We start from the raw sequence: 21,040 nt of genomic DNA, 5'->3' as shown, positions 1-21,040 counted from the left end.
TGGACTCAGAGTTTTGAGTGAGTCTGACCAGAGCACTCTATCTATTGCTCTCTGATCTGTTAGCTCTCTCCTCTTCCCTTCAACCACCATGGCCCTAGACTTGACAGCAACCCCAGAGTCTCAGAGGGACACCTGCTGTACCCAACACCCCTGCCCCATTCATTCTGCTCCTGCTGGCTTATGCCAGCTCCTCTCCCTGGATGGCTGTAGCTGTATTTGCCCTTTTCCCCATGTCTCTCTGTCTTCTCACACTACAGCTTTGGTATCAACTCAGATCTGAAGGGTTGGGTTCAGCTCTCCAGATGGATGTGAGTGGGAAGAGGATTAGGTGGGTTTTGTGTGAGCAAATGCAGGGGAGAATAAGTACAGTGAACATTTATGTTGAAATTGTCTCAGCTAGGATGTAGACAGCACCCTACAAATACTAGCCAGGTTAGTCCTTCCTGCTGGAGTTTCCAGAGCTTCCACTTCCAGAACCAGGCTAAACTAAAATGCAGAGAAAAACCTGTGATGTGTGCCAAGGCAGTAGCGCAGAGCAGTTAGGCGGGAGCTCATCTCTGCAGAGACATCTTTGCATTTTAAATTGACTATCCAAGGGGTGAATTGAAAGAGCGTGCATTAAACCAGGACAAAGTGAATGAAACTGTTTAGAAATAAAGTTGCTTTAGTTCTCACAGTGCAGACATAGAAATTTAATGTGGTCTAAGCAAGATGTCAGTATACTGAGAAAACCATAATATCTACCAGGGTAGGTTAATGTTTTAGGGTAGAGGGTATAGGAGACCCCAGAGTTCTGATGGACAGCAGTGCTGAGGTGGTAATGATGCCATTTCTCCCCATGGATATTTATCCAGATGTAGACACTCACTGCACTTCCTCCATGGAGTCTACATTTCATCTGCAAGGCTGAGGACTCCTCTGCCTCTGAAATAACAGCCTATGTTCACCCATGGGACATAACTCTGCAAAGAAGAGGGGAAGAGGCAGGTTTTGGAATTGCCTGGCTGCTGCACACAACTCTTTCTGACTGTTTTATTGCATTGACTTGTCACTCAGAAACAGATCAAATCCCCAGCCAGGTGAGCTGCCCCACTCCTTAGGCTGGGTTGTAAAAGAGGCTGCTTATGTCAGATCTGTGCTCTGTTTTGGACTTGTGTGAATTGCTGTGTCACCATTTCACTGTGGATCTGTTTGGAAACGACTCTGCAGCTGCCTCTCCTTCTCCTGTTTTACTTGGAGCGAAGCAGCCGAGTGTTGTCCTGAACCATTTTGAGTGTTCTTCCTTTGTGGCACTTTGCCTGAGAACGAGATGAGTCACAGGCAGGTTACATACCCTGTCCTTGTGAGTGTGAATTAGAGGGAAAGGCTCCGGGATTACTGGTGATTGTCTCCCTGAGCACCTCACCGAATCACGAATTTCACAGGGCTGGAGGCTGTTGTGGCCACCTGGTCGTTTGGGTCCTGCTTTAAGCAGGATGAACTCTTCTGTTCTGCTCTGCCAGCTGGGAGAAAAACCTGTTAGGTCTGCCTGACCTGTCAAATTGTAAGGGGTTCAAATGGATTAGGAAAGGAACGTCAAAAAATATTCTCAGGATATGGATGCCTCATGGCTTTGCAGCAAGGCTGTGTCACTGACACAGCTATGTGCAATGAGGGACAGAAGTGGGATAAGGAAAATATTGTCTCCCTTGATGCATTTTGAACCATAGAAATTTCTGCTCCTAAGGAAAAACAAGGAGGAATTAATCACCGAGGGTTACAAGCATGTGCACAGAGTGCAGCACAATCTCAGGAAATTCAGACTATGCTTGGATGCGAGAAAGCAAGATGTATTTTTTGCTACAAAGATCCATATCACTTAATCAGCCAAACCTGAAAGATGCTTTGTAAGCAAAGCAAAAGAAGTCTGGGTGAAAAAGAAGTATTTATATTAAATATGTTGTGGTAAAAGAAGTATTTCTGTTAAAAGGTAGAACCAGTGGAGGATCAAGTGGGAATAAATTGGACATGGACATCTTCAGCTTGAGAAGGAGAATAGTGTTTCTAAGCCTCTGAGACCTTTTAGGAAACCTTTCCAAAGAAAGGCATTCCAGCCTCTTTCAGTGTGCAAGAGGTAAGGTTGTGGAAAGGACTGCACAGGGAATGAAGGCATGGAATTCATCAATATTCTGAGGAAGGCGTTGGAAGGAGATGATCATTGCTGTTCTCAGCTTGTTACATGTCATTTTGACTGGGTTTAATTATTCCCATGTTTCAGGGTTTCTGCCAGGAGGAATACAGAACTTTGCTTCAGGTTTAGTTTGTTCCTAGGATTTTTTTCTCCCCTTTACCAGTTAGCATTGGACGGACCCACAACAAAGTTAGCTTGAGGCAAGGTTGAGCACTTTTAGAAGAAGAATGAAATGTTTCAAGTGCCCAGCTCATTCTCACACCCAAAAATTGTCCCAGAGTCAGACCTAACGTCAGAGAGGAACTGGGCTGGGTCCTTCCTTCTCTGTAATGCAGAGGGTGGGTGACATCATTTGACATGGATCCATGACCTTGGCAACATACTTGCTGTCTCTTGCCTTTTTGCAATGGCACATCGTACTTGGAGGCTTTTAAGTTCTTTACATTTCAAGTCTTTTCTAGACTGGCAACTGCTGGGGATGCCTATGAAGGGCTGTAGTTGAGCAAGACCTTAAACAGAGCTTTTGGGAAGCTTTTTCACACATGCAGTTACTGCCTGGAGACAATGCATAAGGTGACCAGGGTGATCTGTTTTGGAGTTCTGTGCTCCAAGGTAAGTGGTTCCCAGGACTGTGTGCGGTGACTTATTTCCATCAGAACCTTTTCCTTCTGTAGTGACTTGGTAGTTCAAAGGAAATTCCTGATGCAGGCATTACCTAACCAGGAGCACTTTGTGTTTGAGGGTGGAAGGGATAAGTCATAGCATTTTTTTCCCCCTCTGATTTACTAGCAACTCAAGAAGATGACAAATGAAACAGTTTCAGACAGGAAACTGTCAAAGTCTAGTGCAGTGTGTAACTGTGCAGGTTTGTATTGGAGATGAAAAAATACTCCCATACATGCTCCAGTGATGTGACTGACCCAGGGCATTTCTCAGTCATGGATCCAGCAGTGCACCCATGCTGGATAACCACAGTTCTTGTGGAGGCCTGGGCTTGGACCAGTTGTCCTGGAGTGGATGCTTTCCAGACCATTAGAGCAGCTCTGGCCAGGTATTTGTGGGACACTGAACATGGCTCAGCAAACATGTCAAGGCATAGACAGTGACCTCCTCATGTGGCTACAGGATAGAAGAGGTCATTTAGACCAAACCAGAACTTCATCAAATACAGAGGAAGGATTTGTAGTGGGAAAGGTTATCCCAGGGCTATCCCATGGCATTTACATGAGCATGTGTGAAGGTAAGAACAGGGCAACCCTTCTTGTACAGTCGCCATACAGGAGAACAGCCTGTAGTAGGCTGACATCCCTTCCAGTGCTTGGCTAGAGGAGCTACCCCTGCACAGCATCACCCAAAGCCAACTCCCAGCTGTGACCATGCCCAAAGACAATTCCCAGCCCTGACCCTGTCCCATGCCTGACTGCTGCTGGTTTTGGGAGAATGTAGGCTGTTCAATGCCCAGAGCAGCTGAGCGATGGGGCCACAACTCAGCTATGTTATGTGTGGGGGTGGCAAAGAGAGGAGAATGTCCTCTTTCCTGTGCCACAGGCTGAGGGAGGTAGAGTTGCCCAGCGCATCTATGGGCTCCCTCTATTGCTGAGCCTGTGCTTCTTGCTGTGGCCATGGACACAGTGGTTTTAGTCTTGCCCAGACCTGTCAATATCTGGTCTAGGTCCTGCTTCTGGAGGGGCGTCCAGAGAGCTCCAACACCCTGGGCCTGGTCATCGAGGGGACAGAGCTGGGGCCCTGCCTCTTGGGGGAAGAAGTCTGAGCATTCCACTGAAGGATGGAGCAGGGGTCCTGCCCCTGAGGAGATGTGATCTGAGCTCCACTGCAGGGCACGGTGCTCCTGCCTCTTAGGGGACACAGCACTCCATGGAGGGTCTGCAGGTTCTGGCTTTGAGGGGTCAAGGTCTGATTCCCACCACAGAGGTCCTGCCTCATGTGTCCCTTGAGCCCCACTGCAGGGCAGGGGTATCCTGTCTCTGAGGGGACATGATCTGAGTCCCCCCCAGCCAAGGGACAGAGTGAGGGTTCTGCCTTAGAGGCAGAACCCTCAGAGTACTTAGAGCCCCTACTGCAGAGAAGGGGAGTCCTGCACTGAGGGGATGGGGTGTCCGATCGCTGAGGGGACGAGGTCTGAACCCCACCACTGAGGGAATGAGGATCCGGTCACTGAGGAGACGCTGTGCCCCGCGTCAAGGGACCAGGGGTCCTGCTAGAGAGGGGACAGGATAGAGGAGATGCTGTCTCGGAGGACGAGGTCTGACCCCGCCCTGCAGGGGCCGCGGTTCCGTCCCTGAGGGGCCGCTGCGCTCCCGCCTCGGCCTCTCCCTCAGCGCCATCTCGCGGCGGCCGCCCTGCCCGTCCCGCTCCGCTCCCCTCAGACCGGCCGGGCACGGCTCAGCCCCTGTGGGGGACCTGCTGATTGGCCCGGTCCCGCTTCGCTCCCCTCGGCCCGGCCAGGCCCCAGGCACCAGCGCCGAGCTCCGGCTGGGGTTGGCGCGGAGGGGACCGAGCAGCGGGCACAGCTCAGCCCCTGTGGGGGACCTGCTGAGGGGTCCCGGGGGGGGAAAGCCCTGCAGCTCCCCCTCCGTGACAAGGCGGAGCATCAACCCCCTCCCACTGCTGTACCCGAAGGATGCTTTGTCCTGCACCAGGCTGCCCCAAGCCCTGTCCAGCCTGGCCTGGAACGCTTCCATGGATGGAGCAGCCGCAGATTCTCTGGGCAATCTATGCCAGGACCTCCCCATCCTCTGTCTTCGCCTCATTGCAGCTCTGGTGACCATTTCCAGCCATGTCAGAGGACCTGAAGCAGGGATTGCTCTGGGGGAATGGTGACTTACCCTTGAGTATTTGGGGACAAGCTCTGAGTGGGACAAGAAACCACAGAATCATAGAATCATTTAGGTGGAAAAAGACCTTTAAGATCATTAAGTTCAACCATTAACCCAGCAGTGCCAAGTCCCCCACTAAACCATGTACCTAAGTGCCACATTTACATGTCTTTTAAGTGCCTCCAAGTTTGTGAATCCTTCACTTCCCTGAGCAGTTTGTTCCAAAGCTTTACCATCCTTTACATGAAGACATTTTTCCTAATAGCCAACTTAAACCTATGCTGGCACAACTTGAGTCCAATTCTTCTTGTTCAGTCTCTTGTTACTTGGGAGAAGATGTTGACACCTACTTGGCCATGACCTTTTGTCAGGGAGTTGTAGAGAGTGATAAGGTCCCCTCTGAATCTCCTTTTCTCCAGGCTGAGCCCCACAGCTTCTATAGCTGGACTTGTGCTCCAGCCCCTTCCACAGCTCCATTGCCCTTTGGACTTGTTCCAGCACCTCAATATCTTTCATGTCATGAGGGGCCCAAAACTGAGAACAGAATTTGGGGTACAGCCTCCCCAGTGCTTACTGTCCAGGCCCATGAACAAACAATGCTGTCTGTTGTCAGCAGTGAGCTGGAGACCCTACCAGGGATTTCTGCAGGGTCCAGCACACCAAGGTATGCATAAGGAAACACCCAGGGCTCCTTGAGCTCTTGTAGTGAGGGAAACTGAACCCAAACTGCATTAGTTAACAGTGATTAATGTTCTGAGGTTGAAGGAGATACTTAAATGAGCTGTAAAGATGCATCACTGCAGCAGGCATACAACATGGAAACCATGATATATAGGATTTTAGCAGCTGACCTGAAGGGAAGATTCATGATCTATGGGAATAGTTTGAGTTTTTCCATCCTGACAGCAAAATAGTATTATGACCATAATTTTCTGAACCACTGGGAGCTCCGTGGGGATTCTGGGCTGTGTTCAGCAGAGGGCAGTGGTTGGTTTGGTCACTGCTTGGCTGGCAGTGTCAGGCCTCTTAAAACACTGCCATGCTATTTGCTGAAATCATTCTGCTGCAGAATATCCCAAAAAGCTGTGGAAAAGGATGGTGCAAGCAAATCCTCCCTGCCTTGCATCAGTGTAATGCAGAGGTAATGGTGGGTCACTGAAGTCTCTTGGGGAAATTCAGCAAACTTCCCTCTTCCCATCCTGTGTCAGTTTACAAATATAGCCTTTCCAAGGAAAAAGATGATTATTCCTTGACCTTGTTTAGATCTTCAGATTTACTGCTGTTTTTTGAGAAGTTTGGCATTTTGTTATCCACAAGTACTTAATGAAAATAAATAAAAAGAAAGCTTAAACCTGTTGTATGTGTTTATAAAATTTCCCTAAACAGTATTTGTAACCAGTAATGCTCATATGAGTGAAGGATACAATACAGTGTCTTGTCATTAGGGCATCCTGTTCCCGCGGGAAGGGAAGAGATGTGGAAAAAAAGGAAAGATTCCTTCAGCACAGGGATACCAGCCACCTGGACCAAGCAATGTGTCCTAAGTGGTCCTGGGAAAGTTACTTAAACACAGCAAAATTGGTGTGGAGGTGCTCCAGAAAGCCAGGGAAGGGGGACAACTCCTGTGAGGGTCTCCCTGTGGATGCTGGCATGGCAGATGCTGCTGTGGGAGGGAAGCCAAGACTGGGGATTCCTGGCTAGTTGCTGTGTCCAGGGCTGGTGGCAGCTGACATAACATTGAACTTGATGCTGCAGAGCAGCCTTGGGGTTGCTGAGGTAGCCCAGTTTTAGGATCCCGCCTCTGTTCAGGAAGAGCTGGGTTCCTGGATGTACTGGTGTGAGTGAGGATGGGTGAGAAGAGAGGGGGGACGACTCTAACAGGGGTATAAGTGCAGAGCAGAGCTTGTGAGGAATTGGAGACTGGGAGCACTGGAAGTGAAGTTCAAAAATTAAATCAAGCACTTGGTCATGATTTGCCTGCCCCCCTGGAGCCCTTTATCCTTCTGTGTGCCTGCCATAGGTCTGTGCTCCTCCCCACAGAGGTGTATGGGGCTTTTAAAACTGAAACCTAGGTCGAAATCTCGTTCAGAAAAAATTAACTGTACATGTTAATCAAAACCAATATATTCTATAGGTTCCATACGGAAAGGGATGTGAAAACATTGAAAGATGAAAGGACCTGGGCCAAACGGAGCATCTACAGTATCCAGGACAGTTGTAACACCAATTCTGCCTGGTGCTGAGCATCCTCTGGTCCTGCTGCAGGCAAAAGGGATGAGACCTCACAGCATGAAGCCCAAGTCAAAAAGAACTGATGGGATATTTACACCTGTGTCCCAGCAGCTTTATCTTTTCTCCAGTTGCTGAGGAAAGCCCTAAGACAGGCTGTTTCCTGTGATTTTATGCGCTGACAGCTGGACAAAGAGGATCCCCTGGAGAGCTGTTAAAACATATTTAATCTGTGAAGGATTTTTGCTGATGGCAGGGAAAAAAATTGTACCTTGCCATATACGGGAAAGAAATTTTGTCCTTGAGGGGAACTGGAGGGAGAATGAAGGGCTCTCCTTCCCCACTGAGGTTGTTAAAAAGCTCCCTCTCCCACAAAAGTTATCTTGTGGTTTTGATCTGCTCATGTCATCTGCTGATGCCCATGCTGCTGTCTGCTCTCCCACCACAAACACTCCTGGCAAGGGGAAACTCCCTAGACCCCTTAGGGACACCCTTTGATGTGGTGTAGATAAACTCCTGACATGTTTCACTAGAACCTGAATGCAGACACTGCGCTTTAATTTCCTTCTTGCTTTCACCCCACACCTTCTCACTGTACCTGTGTCCTGCCTCTCATCTCTCTGGTCTCTTTGTGCCTGCATGGTGAGTTCATTCATATCTGTGAATCCTCTCCCCAGTCACATTGAAGCATTTTTTCTCTCGCCACATGAACACACAAGCACATTGTTGCACAAACTTATCCCTTTGGATTTATGGTGCATTTTTTCCCTGATTTTTAGGTGTTTCCATTTGCAGGTGTTCAGCCATGTGCTGGGGTCCTTTGGCAGGAGATATTGCAAAGTCCCCAACTGCACAATGCCACTGGAACTGCAAGTGAGAAGGGCTTCCAGGAACAGACCAGAACAGACACCAGACACTCCTCTGAAATCCTCCATGGCTGCTAGTGAGTGCTGGGTTGGGATCTGGGTGATGCATTATCTGCATCACATAGCAAGAATTTGAGGGCATATTAAACAACCTGCAGGCTACTGCTGCCTGCCACAGAGGAGAGACCTTCCCTGCCTGCAGCTGCCGCTGCCAGTTCCTTGGCCTGTTTGTCCGCCACACAGGTACTACTGCAAACACTCACTCCATATTTTGCCACCCTTACCTGCACAGCTGTGTTCTCTGCAGGTGTCCTACCCTCCTCTGTGCATCCCTTCCTTGGGATTCTGTTGCTGCCTTGCTCAGCTGACAAATAACCCTCCAGGATGCTCATGGCAGAACCAATTGATTTTTCTTGCCTCCTAGCATCTTGCAGCACAAACAGCTGCACTATTGTTCATGAAAGTTAAGTTACAAATGGCACATCCATATCCCTTGCAGTGACAGCTGCTGCTGTTGGTATTAGACATAGCAGCTGTAGAGAAAACATACAGAGAACACCCTCCCACCTACTCCTCCGATCCATCTGGGCCTGGGAGGGCTTCACATGTGGTTGCCCAGTGCAGAGTATGTGGGCTTTGCTGGGCAGGTCTAGACAGATAATGTGGTGGCTGAAAGGAAGTAAAAAATGTTAAGGATGCTCTTTGATGCTGGCAGATCTGGGGCTCTGGGTGGTGGGTATGGAAGCACCATGCTCCTGTGTCCTGGAACATCAACTGTGTTCCACGGTTCATTTGTATCACTCCACTTCTGCTCCAGTGTAAAGAAGTGGTTTAACCTATTTTAAATCAACTAGTGGATTAACTCCCCTCTGTTCCCCATTCCCATCGTTCTCTCATGCCTCAACCTGGAAAAGGCAGCTGAAACATCTGAAGAAGCTCAGCAAATAACCACCAGAAAGACTGACCCTGGAAACACGCCTCATAGGAAGAGACAGAGTAATTTAATTTTTTTGGAATGCAGGAATAGAGGGTTGTTTACAAATACCTTTGCTGGGGAAAAAAAGGTCTGGCATCCCTGGGTGTAGTTATCTGTTAGACAAAGAGCAAATATCTGTGGCTTTGGAATGTAACACTACAAAGACAAAGAAGGAGATGTATCTTTTCTAAACCCTAGAGAAATTAGAGCTGAACTGGAGGCTTTCTGAAAAAGGGGCTCCAGTTTAAATGGGTGGATACTGAGATGACTGGGAGAGGCTTTCTCACCTCCATTAGGCCATCAGTAACTTTAGAAAGAAGTCCTGCTGGCTTCCAAGTCCTTGTAGCCTTGAGAAACAGCAGGGTCATGCCTGTTTTAATATTCCATGGGTTAATACACCCTGCAGTGACTTACTGAAACCTCTGCAGGTCAGGTACAGTACTAGCAGTGGCAGAACTGTTAGGATTGTATGGATAAACCATCCAACCATTTGCTTTAATTATGACAATACAAATCTGCTTGCTTTACGCAGTGTTTGTCGTAAGATGAATCATGGTTACCAAAATTATCAAGTAGACGATTCTGTGTATAATAGCAGGCCAAGAGGTTAGAAGAGGAAGGGTTTCCGGGTTGGGTAGGAGGCACAAAGTAAAGCTACCAAATAAACAAGCCATAACTTCTGTCAAGAACCTATCAGCAGATTCCCACCACATGCTCTGCAAATGGGCAGCTGTGCAGAGGAGTCCGTCTGAACTGGTGTCTTGAGCGCACTGTGTTTTACAAGCAATGTGGGCAGGGTGGCATTTCCAGCTCTAAATACTATCAATCAAGAGAGGCCTTCCCTGGGAAGACAGGATCTGGGCAGTCTCCAAGCTATCCAAAACATCAAGGGGTTGGATGCTAGGCTTTGGTCTAAGCTCCTGTCTAATGAACTTCAGGAATGAATTTATAAGGATCCTTCTCTGGAGAGATGCTGACTGTGGGTTCAAAGGACGGATGAGCCAACAGCTGGGCTCTGGCCCAAGGCTTTCATGCCATGTCCTTCTCCCATGTGGACTTCCCCTAGGCAAGTCTCTTGGGAGAATCTGTTTAACTGATCTGCAGCAATTTCCATTTTTCTCCATCTGTAGATACAAACAAGCACTTCTAGCCCTTTTTTAGAGTCCCCTTTTGGAGGAGACGGAAGTAAAACTGCTCTAAACAAAACCTTCACCACTATTTTGCTCCTGTGTACTTGAACCCTCTAGAGGGAAATTTGTTTGGTTGCTTTAAGGTCATGTTAGTGAGGTCATATTAAGGTCTACTGAGGGATCAAAGAGAAGACAAGGGGTATCCTGCAAGACCTTCAAGACATTCCCAAGAATTCAGACTAGTCCTTGCTCTTTGGCCTTTCCTACTGAGAAGATCACAGGTGATGTGCTTGGAGGAGAAATGTTTGGATCAGAGTTCTTGGCACATGGTGTGTGACTCTTGGGGATAGTCCTGTGCTGGGCCAGGAGTTGGGTTCAATGGTCCTTGTAGGTCACTTCCAACTCAGGGTATTTTATGATTCCATTACCTTCTCACTGGGATGGCAGAAGCTCTTCTCTGTGAGCTTTCCCTGAGATTGCTGTGAAGTGAACAAGGACTTTCTCCTGCATGTAAACTTGGCTTTATTTCATCTGACAGGCTCTTCCTTGTTGCATAGCAGCTGGAAAGAAGAACCTCAGTCCTGAACGGGGCTGTTAGCTCTGCATACAGCCATGAAGGAGAAGCAAAACCCCTCAGACCCATACCATACCTAAATTAATCTGATCTCTGACACTATTGACAAGAATCATGAAGAAGGACAGTTCCAGGAATTAAGACCTTGATATCCTGCCAGCATTGACTGCTTAGAAGAATACTTAGAGAAACTCACATCTCTGCCTGGGAAGTTTGGGTGCTTTTTGATGCATTTGAAGAAGAAGGAATCAGAAAGATGGGAAGTGTGTGAGTCATCATCCCATGATGTATTTGAAAGGTATGTAGGTGTGACACTTAGGGACATAGTGGTGGCCTTGACATAGCTGGGAGAAGGTTTGGACTTGATGATCTTATACATCATTTCCAACCAAATGATCCTACAATTCTATGGGTGCAGTGGAGATTCTCCCTGGCATCCCCATTAAGCTCCAATAACCAAACAGGGCCCACCGTAAAGCACTGAAATACTACAGTGAAGTGATGGATTATTTCTTGTGTTAGGGGACATGCTGCAATCCCAGTCTGCCCTGCCTGGGGTGCCTTGCAGAGCATGGGATGTGTGCTATGATGTGATGTGATGACATTTCAGGTGGCACCACATATCATAAGCCTCACTCAAAACTTCCCATGACAGTCCCGCTCGTCATGTAGCCAGCATTTACAGTGGATGCTGATATGAGTCCATGAGCACCCATACCACATCAGATCCCTTCCTGTATCCCCAGCACCCTCTTCCCAAGAGTATAGGAATAAAGATCCTCTTCCTCTTTCTCAGCACACTGGAGGCCTTCCTGTTTTCTACTGCATGACCACAAAAGTTCAGACAAATGTGGGGAGATCACACATCCCTTTCCTGGGCCTCACCATGGGAAGGCGATAAAGTGCCCTGCTTTAAAAGCTTTTTCTTCCTAAAATGGGAGTCTTCCAGCTCTGATCCAAGCACTGGCACCCTCCCCAGAGCTCCTGTTTTGGGACTAATTGTGTCCAGAAGGGGAAAAGCAAGCCAACACGCATTTGTTTTCCTATGTTATCCTTTGCAGGGTATCATGTCCCTGCATTCCCTGTCTGTTTTCCCTTGTCCTACTTTCCTCATCTTTGTTCTTACTAGCTCTGCTGTTCATGGAACTCAACTTGTTATTTAACCTGTTGGGTCCCTGTCCTTTCCTTCCCCCTTTATTACTTTGTGGCTTGGGTTCTGCAATGTCTTCCTCATCTTCCTCTGTCCCAGAATAGCTGTGGAGATCAGACCTGTCTTCTCCCAAATCCTTGCCCAGAGCCACTCCTGCCCTTACACCTGGAAGACAGGTACAGAAGAGCAGAGTGACCTCTGCTCATATTCCTAACATGGCAATTCCATTTTCCTCAGCCTTTCTGCCCACAGAGCCCACACCTGCTGGCAGTGCTTAGTAATGTTGATTAGCCTGACTAATGAGACTCTTGTGCACACATCTCAGAGAGACCAAACCCCAGAGGGACAAGGAAGGAAGAAATTGCCCTTGCACGTGGTTGTGTTGTTTCCTCTTGGCAGTTACCAAGAGATTGTGGAGGGAGAGCAAAGCTTGCTCAGAGCCCAGGACGAAGCTAGGCTGGCAGATAACCCCATGTGTGAGGTCAGGGGCTCATTTTCTGGTGCAGAATTTGAGATCTTCAGCTTTTCTGGGCCCTGATATGTTTGCAGTATGACTGAGGGTTGACTATTGTACAGCTTTGGCTTGCTACAGATTTCTGGGCTGTAACAGGAAAAACCTTGCAAAGACAGAAGTGCTTTCAATCGTGGGCTGTGGTGGATACAATGGAGGTGGGACACACGACAGGGAGAGACAGATACTCAGTCATTTCTGGATACCCTTCCCCTAGCATGTCAACAGACTGCAGGTATCTGTGTGCTGTGACTCAGGCTCGTGGTCAAAGATTTTGTGTCCCAGGAATGATTGAGATTCCCAAGAAATATGTGAGAGATTTTTGCCCATCTTTCTTTGCTGGCCTCTGGGCAGCTGGTAGAAGAGGATATTTCTAATTCGCTTTATAGGATTTTAGATGCACAAGAGAAGCACAGCACATCAAAGAGGAATGAATGCTGTAATTCCCTGAAAGGTCGGGGCTTTTTACAGAGCTCTTTATTGCTGTTAAGCTCTTTAGAGAATGCATTCTGTCTACCACAAACTCAGTGGTGGTAGTTTGACATGCAATGCCCATCCATCCTGATTACTATTTCAGCCTCTAGGGAATGATCCAGATCCTCAAAGACTGCTAAGTACTGGATTGAATTTGAAATCATCGAGAATTTGGCATCTAAATCTTTAAATACTCTGCATAAAGGACTGCCCTGCAAAAGCTGACTTGTGTGTGTGCTTTACCTTGGCAGTCTCTGCATGCATTCAGTGATGCATGGAATCACTCACTTCTGTCCTTGGAAGTGTCCCTATTTTGTCGTGTCTGGCTGTTCTCATTAGACAAAGGGCAGGTTGGAGTAGGAACAGGACAATTCTAATCCCTGTTGGTGATTAACAAGAGGCAACCCAAGGACATACCATGAGCAGAGGGATGGTGCAGATCAGGGGGTGAGAGACCTTGCCCCAGTCTCCAGAAACACAGAGGGATGCTTCAGCAGCAATAGGAACTGGCAGGTGGAAGGTGCCCCCCAAAACTGTGACATTTGGGGAAATATTTAGGAAATATAATAGAAATATGATGATAGCTGTGGTTTTGGTTCTTGTTTTCAACTTTGTGCCCTGAGCACAAATGGGTGATTTTAAAAAGGACAGAAGTTTAGCAAGTACTGCATCCTGAGAAAAAGCAAGATGTTAAACAGTATAGATTAAATAGAAAGCTCAAAAAGTCACCAAAAATAGGTTAGTTTGTGAAAAAATTGATCTCTTTGCAATTTTCAGAGACTGTGTCTTTGATAAGGAACCAGACCCCGTTTTGGAGCTGCTATAAAATGAAGAAGAACTGCTGAAAGCTCTGGATAAGGCAATAGACATTAAAAGTAAAGAGAATTATCCAGTCTCAGGAGGCTTTTATGGGGAGTGAATAATACACTGACAGTAAAGAGAATTCAGACTACCACAAGTGAAGTTTACAGCAGACAGACAGAGCTTTGACTGAGACGTTGTTTAGGAACTTAAAAAAAATCTAAGCAAATCATCTTAGAGATTTTATACTGACCTCAAATGAACAACTGAACTGAGAAAGATGTTAAGACATTTCTGTATATGGCAAAAATATTGTTGATAGCAAGAGAATGGGAGGTGTGAATCTGTGGGTTGTTGGAACAAAGAAGCTAAAATAAGCTATGCACAGGGCCTGCACATTTTCTACTGTTTCTCTGAGTAGCCTTGGCAAAACAGTGCTGTTAACAGCCCTGTATATGTGACACACATTTTCATTACAAGCAGCTTGGGAGGCATGGAAAGATCTGAGCATGTGTGGTGGGTTGGTAGGCTTGAGTTTTTGGGAGTTTGAAGGGAAGAGCAGATCTCTGAGGCAAAAAATTGCTTTCTCCAAGAGAGGGACTGGTGGAAAATGGTGTCAGAAATGTAAAGTGGCCAGCCTGGCTGAGAAGTCAGAGTGTGTGCTGATGCATCATTTGAAACATGTTGGCTGTGAGGTGCCTGTATCATGATTTACAGGAATATGGAAATATATGAGGCAGAAGGAAGCCATGGTACAATTGGGCCCTGGGAAGTGAAACCATGAGCAGAACAATAGTTTTACCTCCCATGGGATAGTGCCGCAGTGTTGGTGGCTCTCATCACCACCCCTGGAGGGAAAATCCTCTTCAAAGGAATAGAGGTCCCAGCAGAAGGGCACTGACTCAGCTGCATTGCTTGGGAAAGAGCTCACATTGCAGGTACTGGCAATTACAGACCCCACTGGAACAGGTACTGGAACACCCAGTTCCCTGTATTGCAGTGATATTGATGGTTCAAATTTTATACCCATTGGGTTGGTCAGGGAAATAGGTCAGGTGAAACATATATGTGTTGCAAGAAGGAAACTCTTGCAAACCCTGTTGCAAGAGGCAGTTTGAGACATTGTTTATGTTGTGCTCCTGTGGAATGGAGATGGCTGTACCACAGTCAGATATCAGGTAAGCAGAGTACTACTCCAGGATGCTTTAGCTTGGACGAATGCCTGCTCTTCTGACAGGTATCACCAGTGAGTTCTAGGAAAAGCTGATCACTAGACTTGATGAGTTCATAACAGCCCTCCAGATGGATTGGCCATAGATGTGAGTGAGGAAATGTGGAGCAACAACAGCAGTTATTGCTGTTCATGCCACAGATTTTGCAGTTTTCCTAGGACAATATTTTTTTTGCAATTGCATTGTTTCATTGATATAATGTCATCTGAAACATTCCCCCACCATTTGGGCTAGAATTTTGCAGCATCCTTAGCCTCTTTAGGCATTTAAGAGAATTTAAACATGGCTCTTTAAAACATCCTACTGAATTTGTCCTGGGGTGAATTTCAACTTAGATGCCTGAGATGCATTCTTTTTCTGTGCTTGTAAGTATTGGCTTTTGAGTGACAGAGTGGATGGAGTGCTGGGGGAATTATGACAGTGAGCCCTGATGTTACAACATGCCAGGAAGAAAAACCAAACCAGAGTAGTATAGCATCATAGTCTGGTTCTGGTTTTCATCTTGGCTGTTCCTCAGGAAGACAGAGCAGAGCAGCAGAGTTTGCTGGGGATTCATGTTCCTTTGTCCAGATTTTTGTATACTCATCTGCAATTCAGGGGATTTAGTGATCCAAGTACAGGTGGAACATATCCTTAACCTCTCCCCAACACAGACAATATGTGTGAAAATACATACATTGACATGTTTTTTTTTTTCATATAGCCAAGAGATTTCACTGCTTGATTTAATCTTTTCCCTGAGAAGGTTCAGACTTTTTCAGGAACAAATGAGTAGTCACTAGTGACATGTGGGCTAGAATATTTTCTTTCCCATTTCATTGGCATCTAAAATCTTTGTTGTGGATAGCTCTGGAAACATCCTTCTTGTCCTTTATTCTTAAGTATATAGGCACAAAATCTTTCATTACAAACCAGAGCTATCCTGCTTTCTAAGTCATCCTAGAAGTGTTGCATTATGATGACAAACATGCAAAGAAAACCACAGTAGAGAGTTTGTTGCTAGCAAAATGTCTGTATTAAGATACAAAGAAAACTTCCCTGCTGGGAACAGTAATTAACGGACTCTCTTTTGTATGGTACTAACAGCACTGTAGATTCCATTTCCAAACAGACCACAATGTTCTTGAGGAATAAATTCCACCACTGTCGGTCTTAACCTCAGCCTAAAACACAAAGAGTTCAAAAACTATAGTATTGTGCATCCTATCAATATTCCAGCATCATGGCACTGGCTTACTTCAATGTGTCCCATCACATGTGGGTTATATCTGAACACCGCTTGGTGATGGCAAGCGGTGAGGGCTTCCTATTATGTTTGAGAAGGCAATGTTTGCGTTGGAGCCCTTGGAGTTCTTGTTCATACCCAGGATATCTGCATTAGTTTGCTCTGGCTCGGTTTTCCTGAAGATGTTTTTCATGGTTGACTGGAAGTTATTGGTGACAAAGCAATAGACAATGGGGTCCATGCAGCTATTGAGGCTACTCAGAGTCACTGTCACATGGTAGACAAGGAGGCTGATGTTGTGGGGCATGTCTGGCTTGATGGAGATTGCGACCTGTAGCACGTGGAAAGGAGTGAAGCAGATCATGAAGATGATGAGGACGGTGATAAGGAGCTGCACGGCCCTCATTCTCCTCTCCCGACTCTGGTGCATGAGGCTGGGCTTGGACAGGGCACACATAATCCTGGTGGTGAAGAAGATGATTATGATGAGGGGAAAGAAGTACTCGCAGACCATCAGGACCAGGATCTTGGAGAGGCAGCACTTAGCAAACTGTATTGCCATGGTCAGGATGGAGAAAGTCACCACAGTGGCAAAGATCCAAATGAAGATGCAGATGCCCTTGGCACAGGTGGGGTTCCTCCATTTACGTGAGGCTTCCACCTGCACTATTGCCAGGTAGCGGTCAATGCAGATGCACGTCAAGAAGAGGATGCTGCAGTACATGTTGACAAAGTAGCCAAAGATGTGAACCAAGGAACAATTCTTGCAATCCCCTGCACTGTAGAACATGATGATCCGGACAGGCAGGGAAAAGCCCACCAGGAGATCAGTTACAATCAAGTTGATGGTGTAAATAACAGAGGTGGTTTTTGTCTTGGTACGGAAGCAGAAGACATACAGTGCCAAGCTGTTCAGTACAACACCCACCAGAAAAATGATGGCATTGACTACCATCAGGACAATCCACAGGTTATAAAAATCTGTGAACAGTTGTTTGTCTGAGTTGATGAACTTGGAGAACATGTTGATGTTGGAGTTAGGTTCTTCGGTGGAGTTGATAAAGTCAAGGGGTGGCATTTGGGTAGAGGAGGTCGGCATGGTCACTGACTTCCAGCAATCTGGAAGAAAAGAAATGGAGGTATAGTGATAAATATGTCAGCATTCCTTAGGGCTCAAAAATCTTGTCACTTAAAAACATTTTAACCAACATATTTGCACATCCTGAGCAGTAGATCCCCATCTACCAATATGGGATTACCAATAATTGCAAGGAAATACCTGGGCTTATAATTAGTGCCTTGCAGTGGTTCCAGATGCATGTTTTAGGGAAAAGACACACACTCCACTTCAAGTTTTTCTTCCTCTTCCTTGTACAAAAATGATTTTAAGATCAGAAGACCTTTGCATAACCATAACCCTAGCATTTGATTCCTAAAATATCATATCCCTTGCCTTGGGCAGGTGATCCCATTAGAGAGTTACATGCAGCAGTGTTTTCAGGAGCTGTAAGATTTCTCTGAAATCAAAGAAAGGCTGAATTGTCTGAGAAAGCACAAGCAGGTTGTGTGGCATCTTCTGCAGATCTGTGTTCACAGCAACAGCAGCCAGAAGATTTCAAGCTAAGGGTGTAAGCCACTGGTCCTGCCAGGGTTTGACAGTTTAATTTGCAAATCATTCCTGACTTATACACTATTTTGAACTGATTTGTATATTAAAAGATTTTAAAAAAAGACCCAATATATACAAAGACTTGGCTGGTTTCAATAAAAATAAATGGTTGAAAAATGTCTGGAATATCTCAAAGTGTCTGGGCAGGGCTTTGAGGTTAAAAAAATCAGCTTGGATCAGTAGAGAATGATGCTGAAATAGTTGATTTATGAGGGTTTGAAATCCCTGCTAATGAGCCAAATGCAGAAGGACTGGGAGACAAGGAGCTGCAAACAGTGCAGCTCCTCCCAGTGCTCACAGAACTGCAGTGTGCCTGGGCTGGGTGTCTCAGTGTGGAAGTCTGGAATTGCTGAGGGAGTCTGAATGTCCAGTTCCCCCAAGCATGCCCCATCCTCTGGCAGATTTTTTTTCCCTCCTCCAATCTTTTTTGCTGCTTATGGGGATCAGGAGGATGAACCAAAGGTGCTCTATCACTTGCGAGGTGCTTCAAGCTGTTGGTGGCTGTGTACAAAGTGGAGGAGGAAGATATTTAGGACAAAAGTGAAAAGTAGGTCCTGAGGAGAGTCCCTGCTGGCCAAAAGAAAATGTTCTGCAGGGATAGTACTGAGTCCAGAGAACACCACAGCTGCTCTGAGCCTGCCTCATGAGTGTCAAAGCTTTCCTCTGCCTGCTCACCATGTCTCTCTGCATTTCCTGCGTACAACACTCCTAATGTGTCTCACCAGTGTTCGGCCAATAGTCAAACATTCAAAATCAATAGTCCTCATGGGATGCTACAGCCTTGTTGTGATTACTCTGCTTGGTTCATTCAAGCCAGGTAAGAGTGAAGCAGAACATTTGTTGAGAAAAAGCGGAGATTAGGACTGAGAATTTAGAAGACCAGGTGTGAAAATTCTTGGAGAAGTGACTTTGCCATCATGATGGATCTTGGGTTTGTTGGCCTGGAATCTGGGGATTGCTCTAGTTTCTTCTTGCCTCTCAGTCTGTGGAACTGGTTTGAAGGAAAAAGTTGATTTTTAATGTCCTTGAGCTCAGAAGGATATTTCTAACCAAATGTCAATTTTTTAAATTTAGATAGACACTGAAGCCCAAGGAATTGAATTGTCCATTGGAATGGCTGATGCTCAAACATAAAGCCCTCCTGAGATCCAACTTCATGCCAGAATACACTGCAGGACTGAAATCCTGAAACCTGGGGTCAGACCACCTGTAATGCCCCAAAGAACTACTGGGCAGAGAGGAACAATGCTAGTTTCTGTCCACTTTTCCCTCTAGGCCATCCCCAGCAGAAACCAGACATTGGAACATCATGTGTTTTGGGAATGACCAAATTACTTCACCCTGCACTGAGCTCTGGTGGCAGCCAAAGTGGCACACATGTTCACGGCATTTTGTCTGGGTCTGACTGAGCCTGCACACTCCTGAGGGAGCGTCTTGTCTCTTCACATTTTGTGCCAAGCACACTGTCAGAGAAAAACAGGAAAAACTGGCCCCAAAATAGGCTGAAGTTAGTGGAGTTGCAAAGTCTGGCACCTGAGAAAGATGCATGGGGATAATGCAAAATCCTGGCTTGTTTTCTACTGATTTCCTAAAATTCTCACCATCTTCTCTGTTTGTTTGTTTCACTCTTTAATTATGAAAACAAACTGAAATGAGCAGATGCCTGGATCTGCTCCCAGCTTTCTCTTTGCAGATGCTATCAAGAGAAGCACTGTGGAAGCCAAGGAATAAAGAAAGACTTTGATGCCCCTGGAGTGCAGCGTGAGAGTGTATATCTGTGTTGACACATACCTGAGCAAGGGGGGAAGTCAAAATCACCCACCCTATCCCTGAGCTTGCACTAAACTCGATTGAATTGCACATGCATTTGTCTTCTCATTGTAATTCCATGGCACTGGCTGTTTGCTCTGATTTTGCTTCTTGTTAGTAGCTTGTCTTCTCTGGGAGATTTTTGTTCAGTCTGAGATCCCTTATCACAAACCCCTGATATTCATCTTATTTTGCCTTTCAATGAAACCAGCAATTCTAAATACATTCAAATGTTCCTTATCCTCACACTGCCTTTGAGGGATGTAGGATGTGTTACAGACAAATAGAAAATTTAAATAATCAGCATATACAATGTCTTGGCTTACATAGCCACCTTTTCCACTGAGCCCCATGTGCAAGGAAATAAACCAGATATTGTAAACTGCTGAAAAACAACAGGTAACATTGTGTTTGCCAAATTAAATATGCAAAGAAGTGCTGCATTAGAGCTTTCCCAGTCCATCGCTGCCCGATCTGAACTCAAAATGCAAACTACATGAAAGAAGTCCCAGTAAATTTAATTAATCCTGAAGATTTCCTCCCTGACAGTCTGTGGAAAAGCTGGCTCTTGGGCTGTGGTGGGAAAAATCTTCATCTAATCAAATTGTTACTGATGGATGTTTGGGTGAATGGCCGCTTCCTTTCTTTGTGGGACTGCTCTCATCTCATGGCTCACAAGCAGAAAGGATGGAGAACTGGACTAGCAAAGCAACAGAATTCCTCTGAGTGTTTTAATGAGATGGAGCTGGATCAAACCCCCAGTTTACAGCTGCTAAGGATTTTTCCATTGTGGGACTCCAAGCCTGTGAGAAAGGTATATTGCTCCACTTTGCAGTACAGAAAGGCAGCCTGACCTTGTGTCTGCGCAAAGCTAAACATTTCCAAAGATTTTGCATTCTTCCCCTCTCCAAGTCCAAATACTATCTGAACCAGATCTCTTTCTCTACCATCAGACATACTCATGCAGGTGCTAAAGTGAGTCATTTCAGCTACTCATCACCATGATGTGGTGGCATATGGAAGTCAGTGAGGGGCATGCCTAAATTAATGAGAAGCTTTGCAGCCCCTGCAAACCTTTATTTTGCTGTGTTATGCACTATTTATTACTCATGACTATGGCATGAGCTCATGCAGATCTGCAAGAACCACCTTTACTTACAAAGCAAATAGTCTTAGGGTTAACCCCCTTCCTAAAACCCTCAAAGAGCTTGGAGCTTAGTCTACTTCATACCTTCCTGAGCTCTCAGCCCCCCAGATTTCCATGCAATCCCTGTTTCTTGGAGCTGGCAGTCTGCAAAGCCCAAGATGGGTAAATATGCATCCTTTTGAGTGCTGTCTGACTGTGCCAGTTGGCCTAGGCTGTTATATTACACCTCTTAGGCTGGAT

The 21,040-nt window shown here is 46.1% G+C and overlaps 1 protein-coding gene across 2 annotated transcripts in view; it reads right to left on the bottom strand.

Annotated features, from left to right (window-relative positions):
- Nucleotides 1-15,951: 15,951 nt before the first annotated feature.
- The window catches only part of GPR20 (G protein-coupled receptor 20), a 23,648-nt gene continuing 18,559 nt past the window's right edge, over nt 15,952-21,040 (bottom strand). For both annotated transcript variants that reach the window (XM_031061606.1, XM_005426614.2), the window contains exon 2: nt 15,952-17,294. In XM_031061606.1, the coding sequence (XP_030917466.1) occupies nt 16,213-17,274 (1,062 nt within the window). In that variant the 5' untranslated portion in view covers nt 17,275-17,294 and the 3' untranslated portion in view covers nt 15,952-16,212. The remainder of the gene's footprint in view (nt 17,295-21,040) is intronic.

This window comes from Geospiza fortis, unplaced genomic scaffold (assembly GCF_000277835.1).
Source record: "Geospiza fortis unplaced genomic scaffold, GeoFor_1.0 scaffold351, whole genome shotgun sequence".
NCBI lineage: Eukaryota > Metazoa > Chordata > Aves > Passeriformes > Thraupidae > Geospiza > Geospiza fortis.
Note: the sequence above shows the minus strand (reverse complement) of the source record. Positions and strands in the feature narration are given on the sequence as shown.